At 41.0% G+C, this 24,439-nt stretch overlaps 2 protein-coding genes across 2 annotated transcripts; one reads left to right on the top strand and one right to left on the bottom strand.

Annotated features, from left to right (window-relative positions):
- Positions 1-1,210: 1,210 nt before the first annotated feature.
- Positions 1,211-14,374, bottom strand: LOC308082982 (trypsin; the record flags this gene model as incomplete). The annotated part of the gene is made up of 5 exons (XM_080425061.1): positions 1,211-1,381; positions 3,194-3,469; positions 5,215-5,356; positions 11,250-11,415; positions 14,311-14,374. 5 exons carry the CDS (start codon positions 14,372-14,374, stop codon positions 1,211-1,213), a joined length of 819 nt encoding a protein of 272 aa, XP_080281187.1.
- A 6,005-nt stretch (positions 14,375-20,379) lies between these two features.
- Positions 20,380-23,910, top strand: LOC308081735 (trypsin; the record flags this gene model as incomplete). The annotated part of the gene is made up of 5 exons (XM_080423353.1): positions 20,380-20,447; positions 21,033-21,183; positions 21,990-22,131; positions 22,817-23,074; positions 23,761-23,910. The coding sequence occupies exons 1-5, from the start codon at positions 20,393-20,395 to the stop codon at positions 23,908-23,910; spliced, it is 756 nt and encodes a 251-aa protein (XP_080279479.1). The 5' UTR covers positions 20,380-20,392.
- Positions 23,911-24,439: the final 529 nt, after the last annotated feature.

Below are 24,439 nucleotides of genomic sequence, written 5' to 3'. Positions count from 1 at the left end.
TTGGGCAAGAACGTAACACTGTACTGTAAAAATCTGTCTATCTGCGTCTTCGTCACTATTATACTTTGCCTGTTGCTTCTGTTTGAACACGGAGGAGCAGATGTTAATGACTGGACAATTAATGTGCACTGTGGGAGGACAGCAACGACATGATGCAATGACTTCACACCAGAAGGCTCTCATCTTTCTCACACAGGGCAATGCATTTTTAATGTGGACACATTCTGTGTAAAGCAATACGTCCCATTACTTTGGTAACATCAAAGTTGTCAGTAAGTAAAGTTGGCCTCTATAGACTCAACTGGTGGAAGACCGGGTGTGGGGCCTTAGCGTCGCCGTCCGTCCGGTGGATACCTGGTATGTCCAAAACACGTTGCTTTTCAGGAAATGGAAGATAGAATTTGTGTTCCAATGGATCCAATGTCGTTATTATTTTAGTCACAAGCCCTTGTTGATACTTTTCATAGGTTCAATATTTGTATGTCAAATGTCATGATCATGTCAAATAATGACCTGGTCATGTCAAATAATATGTCAATGGTCATGATCTAAATGTCTCAATAGAAGAGCAGGGAGAAAAAATACAACCACCCAAATTGTATAAGCTATATCGTATTAACATAATCTACCAAAAAAATTTATTCATAAAAAAGTTACATAGTGCTACTTTAACCACTTTCACTTAAATAGCAGATTTACAAGCTCACCATGCGTCATGAATATGCAACGATTGTAGCTTGGAGCTTGTAGATCGCCTATTTTTGCTACTTTTTGTGTGACACTGTACTATATGACGAAGTAGGGCATTGATTTACAAAAAAACTAACAAAAAAAACCCATAAAAAGTTGAAATATGGAGATTCAAGGTTTCCGCCCGGCAGCAAGGATATCTTCTCAAAGATAACCTTGTGCTGGTGGATAAATTGCATTAAAGGAGTAGTTCACTCCAAAAAAAATTCTATCAATTACACATCCCATGAAGCCTTGCATTCATGGAGATTTTTTAGTTTTTGTCACATTCCTGAGACAATAATTTGATGACCGGCGGAGTCTCCGGTAGGACTCTTTGAGTCATCAAATCATTGGCTCAGGAATGTGACAAAAAAAACAAAACATGAATTCAAGGCTTCATGGGGTGTGTAATTGATAGAAAATACTACATTTTTTGGGTACTACTCCTTTATAAGCCACCGTCCGTACTTTTGCTCTTCTAGTACTTTATACACCGCGAGTAGGAGCCGTAGATGGTCCAGTCGATCCAGCGGCGGAATCTGGACACGGCCGTGTAGACTCCCGGAAACCTGGCGTCGCCGCAGCCATGGCCCCAGGACACCACGCCGTAGACACGCCCCTCGCACACCAGCGGCCCGCCAGAGTCTCCCTGCAAACAACGACCAGACCAGTGTTGCCAGAATTTGTGAGAGAAATAAGCAACCTATAGGTCAATGAAAACAAGCCCAAAAGAAGCGACTATAGACGCCACATGAGCACTTTAAACCTACAGTATATAGCCTACATCTGCTATTTGAAAATAGCCGATATCACAGCGCGTCGCGATGCGACATGTTGTGAACTTGTAGATCAGCAATTTTGAAAGAAATCTTGAAATAAAATGTGGAATATTTGGAAGATTTTTTAAACATTATAGCAAGACAAATCTGGTACTCCCTGCCACAAAATATTTTAAGATGGGGTTTAGGGACAAATACATATTAATTTTGACATGAAAATGTTTGAGAACCACTAAACAACATTAGACAGGAAGCCCAAATAAGCAACTATAACACTTTAGAAACAAATCCCAAAATACCGCCACCCGCAACCAATATTTTACAAGCGACTTTAAAACTGATAAAGAAGCACAAAGTCGCATATAATAAGCGGACATGGCAACACTGGACGAGACCACACCCTCCCTCAGTTTCCATGAGACATTTGTGTCTCCCTGTCATCCAAAAAAATATAATAATAGGCTACCAAATAGGTACAAACTCACCTCCTTGATGATAATAATGGCTAGTAACCAGACCAGCACCCTACGGCCTACAAAATGAACTGTTCTTCCGCATTCTATCAGGATGGAAGTTGGAAGTAACTAGGTTTCCCAGCATCATCCTGTTGTCTGTGTTGTATTTGTATCAATGGAACAAAGATACCTGTCAGTGATACATTTGATATGTAAAAAAAGAAAAGATAGCCTAGTAACTTCTATTACCTGGCATAGACTTGCTACTTTTATAGCCTATTTAAAAGCTGAATGATGTGACCTTCCTCAGGGATTAATTGATCTGGTGTTCCGTAACGGGAACCCAGTGCAGTGGACAAAGAATTAAAGCCATGTATTCCGTGCAGGTGTCCAAAATGAAACGCTGGAAATAAGGCCCTGACACAGTTATTTTTTTCATTATTTTGTACAAAAATATATATTCTTGTATGTGTCATGAGAACATTCACACCGAAAGTGAATATTATGCGCCGATAAAGACATGATTTTTTTTTCTGGAACAAGGTCCATTTCTGTATTCTTTAATTTTTTTCCAAAAAGGTTTCATGGAGATTCACAGTACTTAGAGCAGTACAGGTATTTGAGTCTTCACGTTTTCAAAGTTTTAAGTTTTAGAGAAATTACTCTAATCAAGGTTGATCTTTCACTGCAAATAACTAGTTTATTGTTAAGGGATAGTTCATGGATATATTACATTTTTTGTTGCATTCCTACGCCAATAATTTGATGACCGGCAGCGGTTCCGGTAGGAGACACGAAGAGTCTCCTTTGTGTCTCCTACCGGACATACTGACCTACCCACGATTTATCAGACCATTCATTGGGCGTAATCAGGAGATACTGACCTACCCGGAGGCAGAGCAGTCCCCACAACATGATTTACCATTATGTGCCTATCGGTACATAACTCGGACGGCGCTGAGTAGGCTCAAGCGAACGTCGCAACGTTCGGGACGGCAACTCGCTCGCTTTAGCTTGCTCGGTGGTCCCTCATGTGGCTCCAGTTCACTTGAGACTGTGCGCCTCCGTTATGGTCAGAAACTGAAACCGAAACTGAACTTTTAAAGTCATCTCCGTCGGTAGTCTATGTCTTGATAACACCCATTCAATGGTCTGATAATATGTGATAATCTCCCATTCAATGCATTGATAGCATCCGAATTGGGTGCACCGGGTGCATGTGTGTACCTTGCATGCGTCCTTGCCCCCAGTGGTGTAGCCGGCGCAGATCATGTTGGCGGTGATGTTTCCATTGAAAGACTGGCTGCCGTTACACCTGGCGGTGGAGACAATGGGCACCTTGACCGTCCTCAGGGTGAAGGGACTGGGCTGGCTCCCGCCCAGGGCCAGGCTGGTGTGGCCCCACCCAGACACCCGACACACGCGGCCCTCCGTCACCGAGGTGCTCTGTCGGGGGAGCGGGGCCAGAGACACGTACCTGGTCAGCGCCATGGGGGCTCGCAGCTGGACAGATAGAGAGGTGGAAAACACAGAGGACGTAGTTATACTGAGGAGCAGTGATGGAAGATGTAGTAAAAAAATGCTACTCAAGTAAAAGTATCAATAGCCAGTGGTGGGAGAAGTACTCACATGTTTTACTTAAGTAAAAGTATCAACACTGCAATGTAGAAATACTCTGTTAGGGCGCGCTCCCACCAAGAGTTGGCTGGCCGCTGTTTGCAGAATCTGCCAATGCATTGTCAATGCAAATGCGTTGATTCACGCAAGAGCAGATTTTTCCGCTTGTCGCGCAGACCTTGCGTTTATCTGCTCTCCGCGACTAAGCATAAAACTGCTGGAGGCAGGAGCCGATTTTCTCCCTCTATCCAATCGGGTGAGTGGAAGGCGGACTGTCTCAAGACTCAGGAAGCAACATGGTGCTCAAGGCAGCAGGCGGTGCGGGCTACGGGGAGGGTCCTGAAAGTGAGTGACAGGCGCGACACTCCCGTTTTTTAGAATCCGCTGGCTGCAAAAAACTGTGGCCGCGCACAACCTGCGTTTAACAGCGGCCAGCCAACTCTTGGTGGGAGCGCGCCCTTACAAGGAAAATTCCATGTATTCAAATTGTACTTGAGTAAAAGTACAAAAGTATTGACATCGAAATATACTTAAAGTACCAAAATGTAAAGTACTCATTGTGCAGAATGTCCCATTTCACAAGTTCAAAATGTATACAAATCTTTTGAAAATAGCAGATCTACAAGCTCACAATGCGTCGCATGCCATCGCGATTTTCAAATGGCCGAAATGTATGTAGGGCTGAAGTGGTTAATGTGTGTTTTGTGATAATAATCTGAAGTAACTATTAACTAAAGCTATCAAATAATTGTAGTGGAGTAAAAGTACAATATTTGCCTCTGAGATGTAGTGGAGTAGAAGTAAAAGTACTGAAAATTGGAAATACTCCAGTAAAGTAAAAGTATCTTTATCTTGTTTTATTATGTACTGTAGCACTTTGACGTTTGTTTCAAATGTAAAGTGCAATACAAATAAAATGTATTATTATTATTATTATTAAGTACCTCAAAATTGTACTAAAAGGTATCGTGACATTCATTTTCACTTTTTTTATTTTCAATGTTTTATTTGGGGTTTTATGACCTCAATTACACCCAAAAAACCTGAACTTAGAACATTCAGTGGATTTTCTGTGGTCTGGGGTTTTCTGAATAATTAGGCTGAAAAGTAATCTGAGCTTGGCCCTTCGACAGTGAGGTCACAGTCGATTAATCCCGCCCACTCTCCTCCTCGCCCCTCCCCTCCCCTATCCTTTCCTTTGGGGGGGGCGGAGCAGAGGCGATGATTGACAGGCAAAATCCCTCACCAGCGACACCCGCAGGCAAAGATTTATTTTTTCATTGCAGTTGAAAAGGCTTTAGAAATGTGAGAGAAAAACACCTGCCATGGATCACTGGAATGGAATTTTCACTTAAAACTTTTTGTACACTTTTGAAGGACCAGGACAAAGACTTTGAATGTGGTGTAAAAGTGAATGTCATTAAACCTTTAAGTACAGTACTTGAGTAAATGTTCTAAGTTACTTTCCACCACTGTCAATACCACAATGTAAAAAAAACTGTTACAAGTAAAAGTTTGGTATTCAAAATTTCCTGGAGTATAAGTACAAAAGTATTGGCATCAATACCCCAAGGACCCCACTTTGAGAAGCACGGTTCTGCAGTATACAGTATACAGTATATATACTGTACCTTGATGAGCATAATGTCAGCATTGTTGGTGCTGCTGTTGTAGAGAGGGTGTACGACCAGCCTGTGGGGTTTGGAGTACTGCTCCGTTCCCTCATAGAAACCTATGGTGTTGTCACCTGCCACCACCATCATGTGCTCTTCCCTGATAAAGGAGAGAGTACAGATAAAAGGGATGAATGCAGATATTAAAAAAGCGGCAACAAAATGAAACAAAACAATATTTAGTTTGGTTAATTAATTTATGCTTTGTCCCTTCTGTTTTCTCCTGTGTATTTAGCCATTGTCTTTTGGTTATTTCTTTTTGGTTAGGAGTTAAGTTAGGGGTTTAGCACAGGATGTTTTTAACTATTGTGAACCTTCACCCTGAAGTCAATCATGTGACAATTTCATGTTAAAACCGCTGCAGCTGAAAGAATAAAACATTTCAGTTTTTAATTCAGTTTTTGTTCTTCCATATTTATGTTACTTTTTACCCTAGACAAAGGGGTCGTAACATAAATGAAACATTTGAAACATTCTTGGTCTGTCTTTTGCTAAGGGACAGGTCAATTTTTAAAGAAGGGTACCCCTGGAGAAAATGTATGTGCCCTGATCTAAAATGCCATGACCCTCCCTTTGACTAAAAAAAAAAATCAATGACCCTCCCAAAGTGATTAAAAAACAAAGATTAACCCTCCCCGCCTATAGGAGTGTCACGATATACTGTCCCACGATATAGCCTATCGTGGTATTAAAATGTGACGATAGGTATTGTCAAGATGTCATACTGTATCGTAATATTTTTTTAATTATTTTTATTTTCTTTCTTTTTTTTGCCGGTGAAAGTCATAGGAGTTCTTACTGTATGGTGTATGATACGAAATGTAAAGCTTATCATAATCACAGTAATTATTAATCATATTCAAGATATTTTGGAGAGAAATGAAACTCGTTAATGTGACATGCATCAAAGCAGTTATGCCTCTGCACTCTCAAATAGGCCTACATCTAATCGATTGTTTACATGGTATTATACTGTATCTGGTATTATAGATTGTTTTTGAGCTGTTGGAAATAACTAGGCTGCACTTGGTTCGGAAAGTCCAGGTGACAAAAATATGAGGTTTGTGGAATTTATAGTTATGCAGTGTTATATTATATTATATTTGTTATATTAGTGTCTATCTGTCCTCTGAAACAATGGGTTTATAGTTAGTGAGAACTTCACTTCTCCCTTAAGCTTGCACAAATGTATTTATTTGTGTGTACAAAGCACTTTGTAATTGTTTTTAAAGTGCTTTATAATTGTTATTTTAAACTAAAGATGATGGCCAATGTTGATGATACATGAGAAAAGAACATTAATAATGTATCATATCGATATCATATGCCCAACATCATGTATGTATCGTGAAATTAGTGTTATCTTGACACCCCTAACCCTCCCCATCAAATACAACAACATGACATAAAACTGATAATATGTCCGATGTTTTGCTTTCCACATTGATTAGAACATTACTGTAGTCAGTCTTGCTAAATGCACAGTGTAGTGTCTGTAGTGGTAGCAGAATGGACAGTGTTCTAAACTTACATGTGGGAAACCCATTGAATCCCATAATTATTAACTACAGTGACTACACTGTTGCCTACATCATGGGTTTTCAACTGGTGGTCCATGGAGGTATTGCATGTGGTCCCTGACCATGCATTTAGTAATGTAGGAAAGTGAAGATTTGTATTATATTTTATTTTATCGATGGTGGATACTGTTAATGTGCATGACAACAGAAAGGAAATTCAACTCAAGGATGACAGTTTTACACACGCACACAGCGCAAAGTATATAAGGGAGGTTTTAGTACATCAAGGTAAATACAGGCTTTTATTTGATGTATGATGACGCATCAATGTTGTCAGTTACTTGGAAGTCGGATGTCAAGAACTTCCACAGAAATGGGAGTTAGAATTTCAAGAACTTCCACAGAAATGGGAGTTAGAATTTCAAGGGGAACTACCTTTTACCTGGTTGAGTCATCATTTCTAGGAAATGTGCCCATATCAATCGCATGAGCTTGCTTGTACTTGTGCAATTCGAAAATGGCCCCTGTCTAAGTCCTTGTCCAAGGTGTTACTGGATTTGAATCCTTTGTATCATTTGAAATAGAGAGGGGTCATTGACCACTGTTCTGCTCTACTAAAAGGTATATAAAAAACGGACTTTTATCAATTCAAAATTGCATGACCCTCCCTTGGATTCAAAGTAAAATTAGCTGACCCTCCCTTGTACTAAAATTAGAAAGGCATGACCCTCCCCTATTTTCCTCCAGACACCCCTTCTGTAAATTTCGACTGGTCCCTAAATTAACTTTTTCAGAAATACAGAAAACTCTGTTTAAACATGTGTGACCCAGTTACAAACTCAAACAAGATTTTGAGGACAAGTGGATTCTAATTCATTCTATGGAGCACCCAGATTCAAGTTATTGTTTTAACATTATTGTGCGTGCGTGCGCGTGTACGTGCTAGTGTGCGTGCGCGTGTGTGTGTGTGTGTGTGTGTGTGTGTGTGTGTGTGTGTGTGTGTGTGTGTGTGTGTGTGTGTGTGTGTGTGTGTGTGTGTGCATGCATGTGTGTGTGTGTCTGTGAACAAGTACAGTTTATTGCTGTATGTATTGTTGTTCCCTTTTGTTCTCATTTTTCATTCTTTGATGCTGTATTTCCCCCCTGGGGGATTAATAAAATGTCATCCTATCCATATTTTGTAACAATGTCCTTACACTGTAGTTTAAATACTAGAAGTGTCTGTCTGTCGAAGGAACAATGGTTTACTGTCTGAGGGCTGGGGGCGACTGTGATAGGATAGAAACGTACCCCATATCGTCTCTGTCAGGTGGAAACCTCATCCTCGTCCAAAACTGTTAATTTCAGGATTCAAATTCAAAAACAGCAAAAGCCGTAGATCTACAAGCTCACAAGCTTGTGGATCTGCTACTTTTGATGCTTTAGTGTGACTGTGACACTGTATGGTCAAATAGGGCATACATTTACAAAAATGTTGAATATAGAGATAGGAGGTTTTTGCCTGAAAGCAACAATTTCTGTAATTGGACAATAATAATAATATCTCTGTCTTTCCCTTTTTTCACACACACACACACACACACGCTCACACGCTCACACACACACTCGCTCGCTCGCACGCACGCACGCACGCACGCACGCACGCACGCACGCACGCACGCACGCACGCACGCACGCACGCACGCACGCACGCACGCACGCACGCACACACACACACACACACACACACACACACACACACACACACACACACACACACACACACACACACACACACACACACACACACACACACACACACACACACACACACACACACACAAAAACGTTTCCAAAACAGCTTAAGATCACGACCGTGCGACTTGCACGATTTAACCAAGAGAACATACAGTACAAACATCTGGTAGACCATCTGCGTAAGTAAAACACATTGTGTGTAAGCATGTTATACACTCTTGTACACATGGCACTGCATATATATGTGGCTGAAACAAGCTCCCTTAAGCATTAACCACCTAAACCCTATATGGCTGACTGGAGTCCCTCAGGGCTCTATATAGTGTCTTTTTATGTTTTCTGTTATTGTGGGGAAAGCTTTGGCCTGATCGACAAGCTCACAATGCGTTGTGATGCTGGGGTTTAAGTGGTTAAACATGTACTCAGATCAGTGGTGAAACAGAGTCAAATAGAATGCAATAGAAAAAGGTTGAGTTGGGGGCACGGTGGCGCCTGCAGTCGGTAGCGCCGTTGCCTCACAGCTCGAAGGTCCTGGGTTCGATTCCCACCGGGGACGCTGTGGGCGCTGGGGGGGCGTGTCCTCTCCTCCGCGTTATCAGTGCCCATACCCTAGGTGGGGTTGGCGAAAGGGCCTTTCTGTGTGGAGTTTGCATGTTCTCCCCGTGTCCCTTAGGGTAGGAGGTATACCCTAACAAAAAACATGCAGTAATCCTGATTCTGGAGCGCCTGATGGAGGGGAAAGGAACTGGTTGGAATAACGTGTTCCTTCCACGCGCTACGTCCTACCGGGGAAACTCCCCCCTGTCAGGTGATAAGAAGCGGCTTGCTATAGCTCTCATGCATTGAAGGAGGCATGAGCTCAGCTCTGGGCTCTCCCCAGGCTGGCAGAGGGAGAGTAGCGCCCAGGAGTACATAGGCAATTGGCACTGGGTGAAAAAAGAAAGGCCCTTTCGCCAACCCCACCCAGGGGACGGATGGCATACACTGATGACGCGGTAAAATAGAATGCAATAGAAAAAGGTCGAGTTGAATCTCTGTGTTAATGAACTGGATGCCAACGTCCCCTGACTGACTGCCTGTCTGTCTGCACGGGGTCAGGAAGCAGCCTGTGTGTTGAACAATGCCAAGGACACTGGCCGGCACAGGTCTCTTTTCAGCTTTCAACAAGCACACATATTATCGTGTACAGATTACACAGATGTATAGATTGTATATCTGCTACTTGTCAAATACAAACACTATTATTATCTACAAAAGAGATGGGAAAAATTACATTTACCTCCGGCCAATTTAGAAAATAACCAGTGTTACACATCCTTTAATTAGTTTAATAGAGGGTGTCAGGGCATTCCATATTTCGGTGGTAGAGTAGTAGAATGATAAAGTTTGTTCTAAATTTGAGTGGTACCAGATCATGGTTTGCTATGTCTAGTGTTGTGGCTGTGAGTACCACTGCCTGAACATCAATGGTTCCCAAACCTTTCAGGCCGTGACCCCCCAAAATAATCATATTTGAACTGGTGACCCCCCCACCCTGACTGTCACGAGCGAGTACGGAGGAGGACCCAAAAGCAGGCGACTGGAGGCAGAACAGGTGAACTTAAAAGTGTTTATTAACTAAACAAAGGTTCTTCCATAAAAGGGCAAACGAAGGCAGGTAATAACAGGACTCTCAGGTACATTCACACGCCGACTCACTAGCCAGGGAACAACCAACCAACAAACCTCAGATGATACACAGCACACAGGGCTTAAATAGACACAGGGATAACAGGACACAGGTGAACTCAACTGACGATCAACACTGGGATAGGCTGGGGGACTAAGAGGACACAAGTGGAAACACAGACAAATCACAAGACTGGTAAGACAAGGCAGCTAGGAAGGCACAGAACATACTACAAAATAAGATACGGAACACCAAGGCAAAAAGGCAACAACAGAATAACAGAAATACAGGACTAATACAGAACAACAGTAACAAAGGCCTAATAAGTCCCAAACTAAAAAGGACAGTCAAAGTCCACAGGCCGAGGGGCGGACGTGACGCACTTGGAATGTTGGAGTTGAGGCATTACATTTAGTTTGACTCGGCTCCACAGATAAATGCCTGCGAGACCACTCCACCCCCGCCACCGCCAGTGGTGGAAAGTAACCAAGTACATTTACTCAAGTACTGTACTTAAGTAAAATGTTGAGGTATTTGTACTTTACTTGAGTATTTCCAATTTCCAATACTTTTACTTCTACTCCACTACATCTCAGAGGCAAATATTGTACTTTTACTCGACTACATTTATTTGAAAACTTTAGTTACTAGTTACTTTGCAGATATAAATTATTATATAATGAAACATACATTTACCACTTTAACCCTATTTTATACCGAGGCTATTTGAAAATAGCCGATCTACAAGCTCACAACGCGTCGCATCGCGACGCGTTGTGAGCTTGTAGATCTGCTATTTTCAAATATTTAGTACTTTTACTTTTGGTACTTTAAGTACATTTTGATGCCAATACTTTTGTACTTTTACTCAAGTAAGTTTTTAATTCTGGACTTTTACTTGTAACAGAGTATTTTTATTTTGCAGTATTGGTACTTTTACTTAAGTAAAGTATTTGAGTACTTTTTCCACCACTGGCCACCGCCGACCCCCAGTTTGGTGCACTGCTGTACACAATACGTAACGATAAAGAAAAACTTTGAAACTTTGAAACCGTGACTCAACTTACCCAATGTTGCAGTGTGCTGCGGTCAGCACCCAGTACTTGTGAACCAGCGCTCCGCCGCAGAAGTGCTGTCCCCTGGTGCTCTGCAGTGACACCATGTATTTGATGGAGTTGGGGGCAGGCGTGTAGCCCCCCACTATACGGCCTTGCTGCTGCATGGGCAACCTGCCTGTGTGGAGGAGGAAACACACACACAAACACACTGTGAACTCCACAACGACGCAGGAAAAAAATGATGGGCAGCGGTTGTTGGAAAGGCTGTTGTAATGGTTATTTGGTTAAAGAGCCCGTAAACAGTTACAATTGACAATTTAGGCATTTGGCAAATGCTCTTAATCCAGAGCGATTTACAGTAAGCAAGGTTAGGTATACACGAGGTAATACATTAAATGCACAGACAGTCATCTAGGATCATAGGTAAACCAAGAACCTATCATCAGTCTAAACAGTAGACAACCAAAAATTCGATAATCTGTAAATTGAAACTATGCACACACTAGGATGCCAGATGAGGTATACAAATGGACCTGGCATCTGTCTATATAACATGCTATCCATATGTCATTTTAGCCTTTGCATAAGACTGCAAGGTCGTCAAGGCTATAGGGCAAGTGCTACGGGCTAAGGTGGAGTCTGAAGAGTTGAGTCTTCAGATTACGGCGTAAGATTGGAAGCAGTGGTGTGTTCTACCGTGTTACGCTGTATACGTAGATAAATACGCAGATTTTTGGGGAAAAAAAGCAAATACAGTCTACAAAAATGTCATCCATTGAAAACAGTAGCGTATATCCACGACCACGTGCATGTCGTGCGGGGAATGATCGTCGTATACCTCCGAAAAACTCGATTGGGAGTGAGTCTGCAGTTCTAATTGCAAGGGTAGTACCCTAACCCAGTATGAGTTTATTATCAGTATTTTTATGTTTTAAAAAAATTGTCAGACCACAGAATAATATGTTAAACCACCTAGCCAAATTAGAATGATTAAAACAATAATTGTAAAGTATATCGAAATTGGTTTAAAAGTCATGGTAAGTAGCTTAGTTTACTTTGTGTAAAGACTGTGTCCTTCACGGAAAGTATCAAGGCAATTGTTTTTCCAACTAAATGATTTATATTTGAAAATAAGAAGTGACACAGTGCAGTAATAACCCTGATAGGCTTAATCATGGCCTCTACCTAAATGATTAAAGTAGGCCCATTAGACCATATTATTACATAATAAGATTAAGAAAAATTACCAGCATTTCACAATATTACATCAAAAGTAACCTATAGGCTTAAGGTGTGGTGGGAACTTTTTCCAAGTGAAATGCAACCGAGTGCGGTGTCTGAGCCAGCCTTTGTATATAGAGACACATCTCTGTTTCGTAATTTTAGAGAACTTTGACATAATCTCGTAACCCAAACCCGAAGCGGTCTCTCTCCTCAAAATCCTCCTTACACAATCCTACACAGGAGCCACTCCACTAGTAATTGCTAAGCATTTTGTCAATGGTCAAAAAAGCCATATAAATCAAGAGAGCCTTTCAAGCAACAATTGGAGGACACAAAAAAGTGCAGAGAACTATAATTCCTCTCAAGGCCATTGACCTTGGCTAACAATTAGCGCTTTTCTGTCACTTGGGAGGCGCACTGTGTAATGAAGGTAATCTAATATAGCCCCGACCTTATAGTGTCGCCTAGTCATCCCGAGCTTTGAAACAGAAAGGGCTTTTTGCCCTGCTGCGGGGTTATGCAACAACTCAACTATACTGTCTGCACATTGGCCTCAGGCTATAGAGACATTATAGGAATTATAATAGTCACTTACTGTACTGTACTGTGAGTCCACATGGCCTTTTCCCACCCACAGTGGGCAAACTCCTACATTGTACTATTATCATCACTCAAAATATATACGTTAAATATTATTGTCGCTGTTGGGTGGAAACCTTGTATGACTAAAAGTGTTACTAATTATTTAAAAAAAAAAGAATTAAGTAGCTGTTGTGAGCTTGTAGATCTGCTATTTTCACTATTTTCTGTACAACACTCGTGTATGATGATGAAGTAGGGCGTTAATTTACGGAAAAATGTAAATGTTGAAATTTTGAGATACGAGGTGTCTGCCTGCCAGCAACGATTATGTGAACTTTGAATACATTTAGTCGAGGTGGGCGTGAAATCCTGAATTAATCATAAACCATTATGATACAGTGAAGTCTTAACTGAAAAGGGCAAGAAAAGTCCTTCCTATGCTCTGTAAACAAACTGACCGACTGTGTTCCATTTGTGTACACTAACTTATTTTATATTTATTATTATTCACACTGTTTAGGAAAATTACTTGAACTTTGAACGTTAGAATCTACCTTCCTAAAAAGATTGATTGTTTGATTGAATACTTTATTAACTTTATTTTGTCTGCTCATTTCTTTATGTCATCACTTCCAATTTCACTTGATTAATCTGTATCCTGACTGAGTTCTCTATCCTGATTGGATACAATTGGTATCCTGACCTGAAAATGCACTCTATAGCAATGAGTACTGTAGGCTACTATCAGAATAAAGAGCTATTTAACACTTATTGTAACCAAAGAAAATCACTTATACCCTACCTTTAAGTACAGTACTTGAGTAGATGTGCTTAGCTACTCCCCACCACTGGTTGTAAGGCCTATACGGCAAATAGCAAAAATAGCAGCCCAGCAATCAAGCTTGAGCTTGTAGATCTGCTATTTTTCTCCATGACACGTGAAAACGCTTCAAAATCTTTTTTTACGGCATGGAGATCCCATAAAGGAGTAGGTCATTCAAAAATGACTTATTTTCTATCAATTACACACCCAATTAAGCCTTGAATTCATGGAAATTCTTCTTTTTTTTGGTCACATTCTTAGGCCAGTAATTTGATGACTACTGAGTCTCCTACTGAGTCTCAAATGATTGGCTCAGGAGTGTGACAAAAAGAAAAACAAAATCTCCATTAATTCAAGACTTCATGGGGTGTGTAATAGATAGAAAATACGTTTTTTTTTTGGGTGAGCTACTGCTATAATATACTGTATTTATTTACTCACAGTCCACTGCCAACATTTCCAGCAGCATGCAGCACAAACACGCCGGCAGCAGGATCATCATCATCACGACACCGACTACGGAAGAAGTGAACACCACTCTGGGTTGCAGAGAGAGAGAGAGAGAGAGAGAGAGAGAGGAGACAGGAGTGTGTGAGAGAGATGTCTTCTAGTCTAGTAGGTAGTACACCATAGCAGAAGGTTGACCCCCGCCATGCACACGACCACTGTTGTTCTACTGTGTATACTATCTCCTTTCCCCCTTCGCCACGGCAACCACACAGGTTGTGTGTGTGTGTGTGTGTGTGTGTGTGTGTGTGTGTGTGTGTGTGTGTGTGTGTGTGTGTGTGTGTGTGTGTGTGTGTGTGTGTGTGTGTGTGTGTGTGTGTGTGTGTGTGAATGAAACAGGAGTATGTCTCCCTTCCTGAAAAATAAAACAAACAAAAAACTGTGACTTTTCAGGATTCAAATTCAAAAAGCAGAAAAAGTATCAGATCTACAAGCTCGAACGGATCGATCTGCTACTTTGGATGCTTTCGTGACTGTGACGCTGTGGTACGATCAAGTAGGGGCGTTAATTTACGGAAAAACACAAAAAGTAAAAAATATGGAGATAAGAGGTTTCTGCACGACAGCAACGATACGATGGAGGGAAGAGAGAGAGAGAGGGAGAGAGAGGGAGGGAGAGGGGAGAGAGAGAGAACAAAGTTCACCTTCATGAGGTATCCTTCGCTGTCACAACTCTCCTTCCTGACTCGTCTAAATGCCTTGCATTGTTCCCATGGTAACCAGCAGGGAGCTGGTTCCTCCATACTGTATCAGCGAGCCCCCTGTCTGTGTTGTCAACACTGTAGCTTATCCTCCCTGCCTGCTGAAATGTCTCAACGGCCTGCTCTCTCTGTGTGTGTGTGCGTGTGTGCGCGCGCGCGTGCGTGTGTGTGTGTGTGCATGTGCGTGCGCCTGTGGGTGTGTGTGCACTTGTTTCGCAATACTTGTGTGGGCCAAATGTCCCCACAAGTATAGCAGAATTAGATGAATAGACATTGTGGGGACGATTGTCTTGGCCCTCACAAGAGAAGAAAGGGGGGTTTATAACGTTTTTTTCACTAGCAAGGACCACAATTAATGCCGTTATAGAGTTTTTTATTGAAGAGAACCGATGAAACTAATGAAACCAAATGAATGGAAAGGGCGAGGGACTTCGAGGCGAGTCGTCGATGCTGAGTCTTCTGTGCCGAGTGATCGATGGCGAGATGTCGATGAAGAGCATCAGAAGCTGAGTCTCCAATGCCGAACTTGCAGAGCCGGGGAGCTTTGAATGGGAGAAGGATGCTGAAGATGGAGCTTCCATGCAGGTAAGAGGAGAAGCAGAGGAAGGCCAAAGAGGAGGTTTATGGATGCGACATGCAGGTGGCAGGAGTCACAGAGGAAGAAGACGCAGACATGCAGGTGGCAGGAGTCACAGAGGAAGAAGACGCAGAATACAGAACCAGATGGAAACAGATGATCCGCTGACGACCCCGATGGGCATTAGCTGAGACCAGAGGAAGAAGAAGCTTTAGGGGTTGGGGTTGGACAATAGCATCAAAAGTAGCAGATCCGCAAGCTCGAAACGCGGTGCGAAGTGACGCGTTTTGAGCTTGTACTGTAGATCTGCTGTTTTTGAATTTGAATCCTGAAAAGTAACAGTTTTGGACATAATGAGGTTTCCACCCGACAGAGACGATATGGATGTTCAATCACAAAGTGAATCAATGTCTATAATAATATGAACACATCATCATCATCATCATCAATGATCATGGACTACATCATCAGCCTTCATGGCGACCATGATATCATGCGAGTCAGCAAAATATTCCCCAGGCAGCATGGGAAGAAAATCACGGCTGATCTCCTCTCTCTCTCTCTTGTCCCACATTTAGAAAGCTGGGCTGAATAATTGATGTTTCAACCTGACAGAATGGGAGAGCTTATAGCAGCTCCATGTGGCCTCCCTCCCACACTGCCAGGTATTTCCTGGCCTGGGATTAACCCAGTCCTCTCAGATATACTCGGGTTGCATGATTCACACGCCTCTCGTTTTAGAAAAAAACTGCAAATCTAGGCATTTCTTTGCGTGGGGCCCTTGGTAGCAGCTGACATGACTCGCCGTTCACCGTTCACCTTCTCACGTATTTCCCAGTGGTGGAAAAAGTACTAAAATGTTTTACTTTTTTGTTGTTTTATGTTTTTTTATTTTTAGTAAAAGTATCAATACTGCAATGTATTACAAGTAAAAGTCCGGAATTCAACATTCATTTTGAGTAAAAGTACAAAAGTATTCACAGCCTAGGTATAAAATAGGGCTAAAGTGGTTAATGTATGTGTTATAATATAATCATTCAATAATTCAATCAAACAATAATTGTAGTTGAGTAAAAGTACAATATTTGCCTGTATATATAATTGTCTATAGTAAAACTATAGACAATTGGAAATACTCTAGTAAAGTAAAAATACCCAAAAAAAAGTACAGTACTTGAGTACATGTACTTAGTTACTTTACACCACTGCGTATACCTACCTACGGGTTGAACGTTTGGTTTGTTAGGTCAAAGAAACAATAAAGAAATGAAATACAGCCTATACAGTCAAATCCTCAGTGCTAAGAATCCCAGAGTCCCTATTCTACGTATATCCGATCAAGCTCACAAAGCGTTGCATTGCAAGCAGCATTCTGCTTTTACGGACCGACAGTGTGGAATAAACTCCCATTACACTTAAGACAGGCAGCCTCTGTCGATAGCTTTAAAGCACAGCTCAAGACCTATTTCTTCACTCTTGCTTTTAGCTGATTCTTTGGTTGATTTTTAATTCCTCACTGTATTGCCTATTTTAATGTTGTTTTATGCCTTTGCTTTTATTTTATTTAGTTTGCTTTATTGTTAAATTGGTTCTAACTGTAATTGTATTCTTGCTCTGTAAAGCACTTTGAGCTGCATTTCATGTCATGAATATACAAATAAAGTTTATTATTATTATTATTATTGTGACGCTTTGTGAGCTTGTAGATGAATTCAATCTACAACGTTTAAGCTTTTTAGACAACATTGTCAACAACACAAAAGTGTTTTGAATTGGCGCTCACTTAGACAAGTAGCAGGTTTTGATTAGAATCAATGCTTTTATTTTCTTTCAGACTATTCCCTGGTTACACCCCCCCCACACACACACACACACACACACACACACACACACACACACACACACACACACACACACACACACACATTGAACACATACTTCCTGTTTGCCGTCTCACATTGGCACCTGCACGGGAGATAGCAGAGCGTGCTGTATCACCTTTCGCCCTCACGTTTGGGCTGGCACCTCGAGGGAACCAGCTGTTATCTGTGTGGTCCCCCAAGCTACCCTACACGAGTGATGTTGAAACCTGCCAATACCTGTACAGAGTATTATGACAAGCCGTGGGAACTTTAATAACGATGAGAAAAGTCCATGGGAACCTACAGTAAATGAGAGACACCTGGGGAGGTGATGGAAAAGGGTGGAGACCAACCATGACATGTAAACATGATTAGTGCAGTGGGTCGTACTTTTTGAGTTTCTGAGCTTGCTCGATCTGCTACTTTTGCAAAAAAATTATTTGCATCCTGAAAAGTAATAGTTTTTAGACCCCCGACAGAGATGCTATAGAGTTCGGTGTGAACCGATCTGTGAGTATCCTCCATATTGGATCACGCAGGTTGATTCTGGGATTGAGCAGCTATAACAGCAGATTGATAACTATCACAAAATCAGTGGTGGAAAAAGTACTCAAATTCTTTACTTAAGTAAAAGTACCAATACTGCAATATAAAAATACTCTGTTACAAGTAAAAGTCCAGAATAAAAAATGTACTCGAGTAAAAGTACAAAAGTATTGGCATCAAAATGTACTTCAAGTACCAAAAGTAAAAGTACTAAATATTTGAAAATAGCCGATCTACAAGCTCACAACGCGTCGCGGTGCGACGCGTTGTGAGCTTGTAGATCTGCTATTTTCAAATAGCCTAGGTATAAAACAGGGCTAAAGTGCTTAATGTATGTTTTATAATATCATAATTTATATCTGAAAAGTAACTAGTAACTAAAGTTTTCAAATAATTGTAGTGGAGTAAAAGTACAATATTTGCCTCTGAGATGTAGTGGAGTAGAAGTAAAAGTACTGAAAATTGGAAATACTCAAGTAAAGTACAAATACCTCAAAATTGTACTTAAGTACAGTACTTAAGTAAATACACTTAGTTACTTTCCACCACTGCACAAAATGCAATAAGCTTTTGTCCCCCCCCCCCCCCGCCCTCCCAACACATCAGCAGACCACAACAATACACACACACACACACACACACACACACACACACACACACACACACACACACACACACACACACACACACACACACACACACACACACACACACACACACACACACACACACACACACACACACACACACACACACACACACACACACACACGCGCACACACACACAACAGTATGTCTGGAGAACATGTTCTGTCATTTGGGCAGCTTGCGCTTGTTGAGTTTCACTCCCTCTTCTCCTATTAGTTTAGCAGACAATAGCATGAATGCAGGTGAACAATGGCTTCAGAGGGGAGGGGCCTAATAAAGAGGAAGACGACAGTGGCTTTTGTCATGTGCTGTACTAGGTCAGTCTCCTCGCTTTGTGTGCGTGCGTGCGTGCACACACCTGTATCTCAGACTCTGACACACCTGTATCTCTCATGTGTGTGTGTGTGTGTGTGTGTGTGTGTGTGTGTGTGCGTGTGCGTGTGCGTGTGCGTGTGCGTGTGCGTGTGCGTGTGTGTGTGTGTGTGAAATGGAGAAAGATGGGGGGGGGACATAGAGAGTTACCTCACTACATGGCAAAGCCATGCATACGTATACAATAAGAGTGTGTGTGCAGGTATGTAGCGACAGTATAAAAGTGACCAAACCTTATGTCTGGGATGTGAGAGGAACTTGAGCAAGTGTGTGTGTGTGTGTGTGTGTGTGCGTGTTTGTGTGTGCGAGTGTGAGCGTGTGAATGCATCTCTGTGGGATTTGACCAGCTCTAGCAGTGTTTTTGTTTTTATTTTTCAGTTGACTGCTGAGGTAAGGCAACCAATAAGGATTTGTGTTGAATTTCGTCTCTGTCGGGTGGAAAGATGTCTGTTACTTTTCAGGATTCAAATTCAAAAGCATCAAAAGTATAGCAGATCTACAAGCTAGAAATGCGACACGAAGGGATCTGCTAATTTTGATGCTTTTTTAATTCAGGAAAAAATACAAAAAGTTGAAATATGGAGATAAGAGGTTTCTGCCCGACAGCAACGACATAGGGCTGCAGCCATTGATGATCTTCTTAGCGATTCATCTATATTGATGACAAATCAATGCGAAAAACTTCTAATCAACTAAATCGATTTAAGCCCTAGTACTTTATCGCACAGAACGGTGTCAATCTAAAATAGTGAGAATAACAGATCTACAGGCTCACAAGGTGTCACGTCGTGCTATAAAATGGCAAGGTCAAGCTCACATACATAGGTTGTGATGTGACACGTGAGCTTGTAGATCTGAAATGTTTTGTAGTTTTTGGGGAATCGAAATGTCAAGGTGAAGTTCGCAGGTAACGCCTCGCATTGCGACGAATTGTGAGCTTGTAGATCTGATATTTACGAATTGTGAGCTTGTAGATCTGATATTTACACTATTTACACTATATATATATATATATATATATATATATATATATATATATATATATATATATGTATATATATATATATATATATATATATATAGTCTCTGTCGGGTGGAAACCTAATATGTCAATGAATTTATTAACTACTTAAGCCCTTACACAACAGTGTCATGCAAAAATAGTGAAAATAACAGATCTACAAGATAATTAAATGTATACAGTATCTGTCCTTGAAATGTATATGAAAATGGGAAGAGGTTCTTTCAAACTGTTTGAGATGAGGTTCTCTTGTGTTTCTCTTGTTGGTACTGTAGCAATCTTGATAACTATGGCTCAAATCATCTCTCAACTCTCACTACTCCTGGGTCTTCTCGACATCACAGGTAAGGAGTTTTTTTTAGTAAAGAGGGTTTTTTCCCCCCTAACCCTACCTCTTAGGACAGAATACTTATCGACTCTGTCGGGTGGAAACCTGTCCAAACTTTTCAGGATTCAAATAAAAAAATGGCAATAGTAGCAGATCAACAAGCTCAAAACGGGTTTGCTTCGCGCCGTGTTTCGAGCTTGAGGATCTGCTACTTTTGATGCTTTTGTGTGACACTGTAGTATGCGGCGTTAATTTAAGAAAAAACACGAAATGTCGACGATATACAGTCCTCATGCATGCACAAAATGCAAATGCTTCGATTATGCATCGACATATCAATGAATTGAATACACAGGACCACAATGGAAACTTTGTGTGTTATCCTTTTAGCACCATTGTATAATGGTACCACTGTACTATTTGCAAACTGTTAGCAAAGTATTCAGTCAATCAATCAATCAATCAATCAATCAATCAATCAATCAATCAATCAATCAATCAATCAATCAATCAATCAATCAATCAATCAATCAATCAATCAATCATCTCTCTCCTTACATGGTGCAATAAGTGATGCACTCTCTCTCCCTGTGTTTCCCAGGTGTGTTTGCAGGCAGGATCATCGGAGGTCACGAGGTGGAGCCTTATTCCATCCCATACCAGGCCTCCCTCCAGTACAGGAGCTACCACTTCTGTGGAGCCACCCTCATCCACCCGCAATGGGTGGTGTCTGCCGCCCACTGCTGGAGACCGTGAGTTACTGCACTTTATATATATATACAGTAGGTAAACCGGGTCGTATGTATCTCAGCAGCGCCCTCTGCCTGAATGTTATCATGGATATCATTTATAAGGTTATTTAAAAACCCATTATAATAATAATAAATAATTTTGGGGGTCTTTGGCACGAAAAACTTTTGAGAACTATAGGCCTACTGATTTAGAAGGCATTTGTAGAATCGGCCTCAGGTCATCTCAACAGAAGACTATGGCGTCTAAAAACCTTTAGACGCTGAAATTCCTGCTTTGGCGTGAACATCTCCATTTTTAACTCTCCAGTGAGTCTCCCCAACTTCAAATGAGTCCACTGACTGATTAGTCAGGGATGAGCATGAATGAACGTTTGACTCTGGAGTTTCTACAAATATTGGTCATTTGTAAATTCCAATAAATAATTTTATGAAATAAACAGCTTTTTATTTATTTTTACTCACATTTTACTCACATTTACTCACAATGCATCGCGATGCGATGCATTGTGAGCTTGTAGATCTGCAATTTTCAAAAGAGTTTTAGACATTTTATATTTTTGAAAACTTGTGAAATGGGACATTCTGCATAATGAGTACTTTCTACTTTTGGTACTTTAAGTACATTTTGATACCAATACCTTTGTACTTTTACGAAGTAAATTTTTAATTTAGAACTTTTACTTGTAATGGAGTATTTTGCAGTATTGATACTTTTACTTTAAAAGTAAAACATGTGAGTATTTTTTCCACCACTGGTGGGATGTGGGATGTGCCTTGAATTTTTTCTTGTGCTGTGGTCTTTGTAGGAGACACCTGGTCAAAGTGGTCCTCGGTGAACACAGATTCCGCAAGGTCGAGGGCTACGAGCAGGAGTTCCGAGTTTCCAGAGTCCTTGTCTACTACAACTACAACTACAGGACATTTGACAACGATATCATGCTGCTCAAGGTATCTGACCATGGGTCATCTTCTAGCCCACCAGCTGAACATTAGAGCAACCCAAATTCACACAACAGACAATGTTGGAAAGTAACTAAGTACAATTACTCAAGTACTGTACTAATCATTTTGAGTATTATTATTTTTTACTTTACTGGAGTATTTCCAATTCTCAGTACTTTTACTTCTACTTCACTACATCTCAGAGACAAATATTGTACTTTTGACTCCACTATAATATTTGAAAACTTTAGTTACTAGTTACTTTGTAGTTTTTGATTGTTATTACGAAACCACTTTTGACTCTACAAAAAATTGGAAATGTGGTAATACCAATAAATTATTGGTATAGAAATAAACAGCGTATTTATTTCACTTATACTTATATTATGTATTTATATTTGAAAATATCTAAAACATTAAATTCATTATTTCCATGGACTTATTTGATGTCCTTTCTGCTCTGGCATTTGGCCTTTTGTGCCTTTTTTATTGCAAATCTTTGATATATATATTTTCTTTTTACTACTCTTTTACTCAAATCTGTGGGTCCCTGGAACAAAATATTTTGAGATGGGGGTCCGCGGCCAAAATCATTACATTTGGGGGTCCATTTTTTAGGATCGGCCTCTGGTCTTAATGGGTTAAACTGAACTAATTGATAAGACTGAATTATACCTCTCTTGGTTCACAGCTGGATCGGCCAGCGATCCTCAACAACTGGGTGCAGGTGGCCACCCTTCCAGACACCAACACGCTCCCCCTGACCGCTTCCACCAGTTGTAGGGTCAGTGGCTGGGGGGTGACCAAGCTCTCCAGCTACCGGCTGTCCCCCGCACTGATGGCCGTGGATGTGGACTTCATCCCCAGCTGCCACTTCTACTATTACTTCAGGATCACCCGGAACATGATCTGTGCCGGGTCACGCTTTGGAGGCAAAGACTCCTGTCAGGTAAGGAGAGGAAAGAGAGTCAGCTGGAAGGATGGGGCGAAAGAACTTGAACCCTTAGCATCCCTATTCTGGGGCGAACGAACATTCATCAAAGTTTGCCGAACTACAAGCTCTACAATACCCCCATCTACAAGTTGTTGATAGGGTATTTTTGGCAAAAGGTTTTGTAGAGGGACAAAAAGAGCACACCAAGTACAGAGGCAATGTCCATTTTTACTTAGTATAGAGCAGGGGTGTCAAACTCATTTTGGGGTCCGGGCCACATTGGTCAAATGGTGACAATAGAGGGTACATTTTCACCAAGTATAGAAGGTAATGTTTTACTAAGTATAGAGTATACATATCAATTTGGGGGTCCTTGGCACAATTTAGTTTTTTGGAATTTTACATTTTATAGAATTGAAGTACTTTGCTGGGTGTTTTAATTGTGGTGTATATTTATGTATTGTCTTGTCTTGAATGTATGCATTGACCTGAGCAAAACAATTTTCCCTTGTGGATATAAAAACATCCATTATAATCTAATAATCTACAGTCCTATATGACAGGGGTTCTCAAAGTGGGGTTCAAATGGGACGGGTTCAAATGGGACCCTTACTGGTCTCTGTACACTTGAAATTAAAAAGTTTGCAGTTTAAAATTGACCCGCTTAATGACGATGGCACTTTTCCTCTTCTGTCCTGCAGGGGGATTCAGGCGGGCCTCTTGTCTGTAACGGTAACTTTGAGGGCATCGTGTCCTGGGGCATCAGCTGTGCCAACCCTTACTTCCCTGGTGTGTACACCCAGGTCAGGAACTACCTCAGGTGGATCAACTGGTACCTTCAGAACAGCTAGCGAGACGCTAACTACCAGCAACCTCTAAAATGCACTAAGGAGTTGTTATGTTGTTATGGGAGATCACAGTATATGTCTCATTGGACAAATGCTGTAGGCCTACACTGTAACAGAACTAAAGTTTGCTAACTAAATGTTTTCTTTTGTTTTTGTTTTTTACCAAATCATGTAAATATAATCCATGTAATAAAAAGTTGTAAAACCGAAAGACATGCGAGGAGGATGAATAATGTTCTATCTTAACCCATTGAACTGGGAAAGCGTCTTTGTCATTTTAGATTTTTGTATTGGCTATTAAAAAATAGCAGATATACAAGCTCACAGCGCAGCACTGTATATCTGCAATTTTTGAACTACTGCAAACATGAACACAAACATGCTGTTCACGTTTTATAGAAAGGAGGTTTTGACTATATGGTTTTGTGCCAAGAATTCTACAAAACCATGTAATAGTCCAATATAATGAAGATAGTTGTGATGTAATTTTAGTCCCCCTCCCCCCAATTTATTAGATTCACAATTCACTAAT

Source organism: Gymnoscopelus braueri, assembly GCF_963280865.1.
Source record: "Gymnoscopelus braueri genome assembly, chromosome: 3".
NCBI classification, from domain to species: domain Eukaryota; kingdom Metazoa; phylum Chordata; class Actinopteri; order Myctophiformes; family Myctophidae; genus Gymnoscopelus; species Gymnoscopelus braueri.
This window is presented reverse-complemented; position numbering and strand designations above follow the sequence as displayed.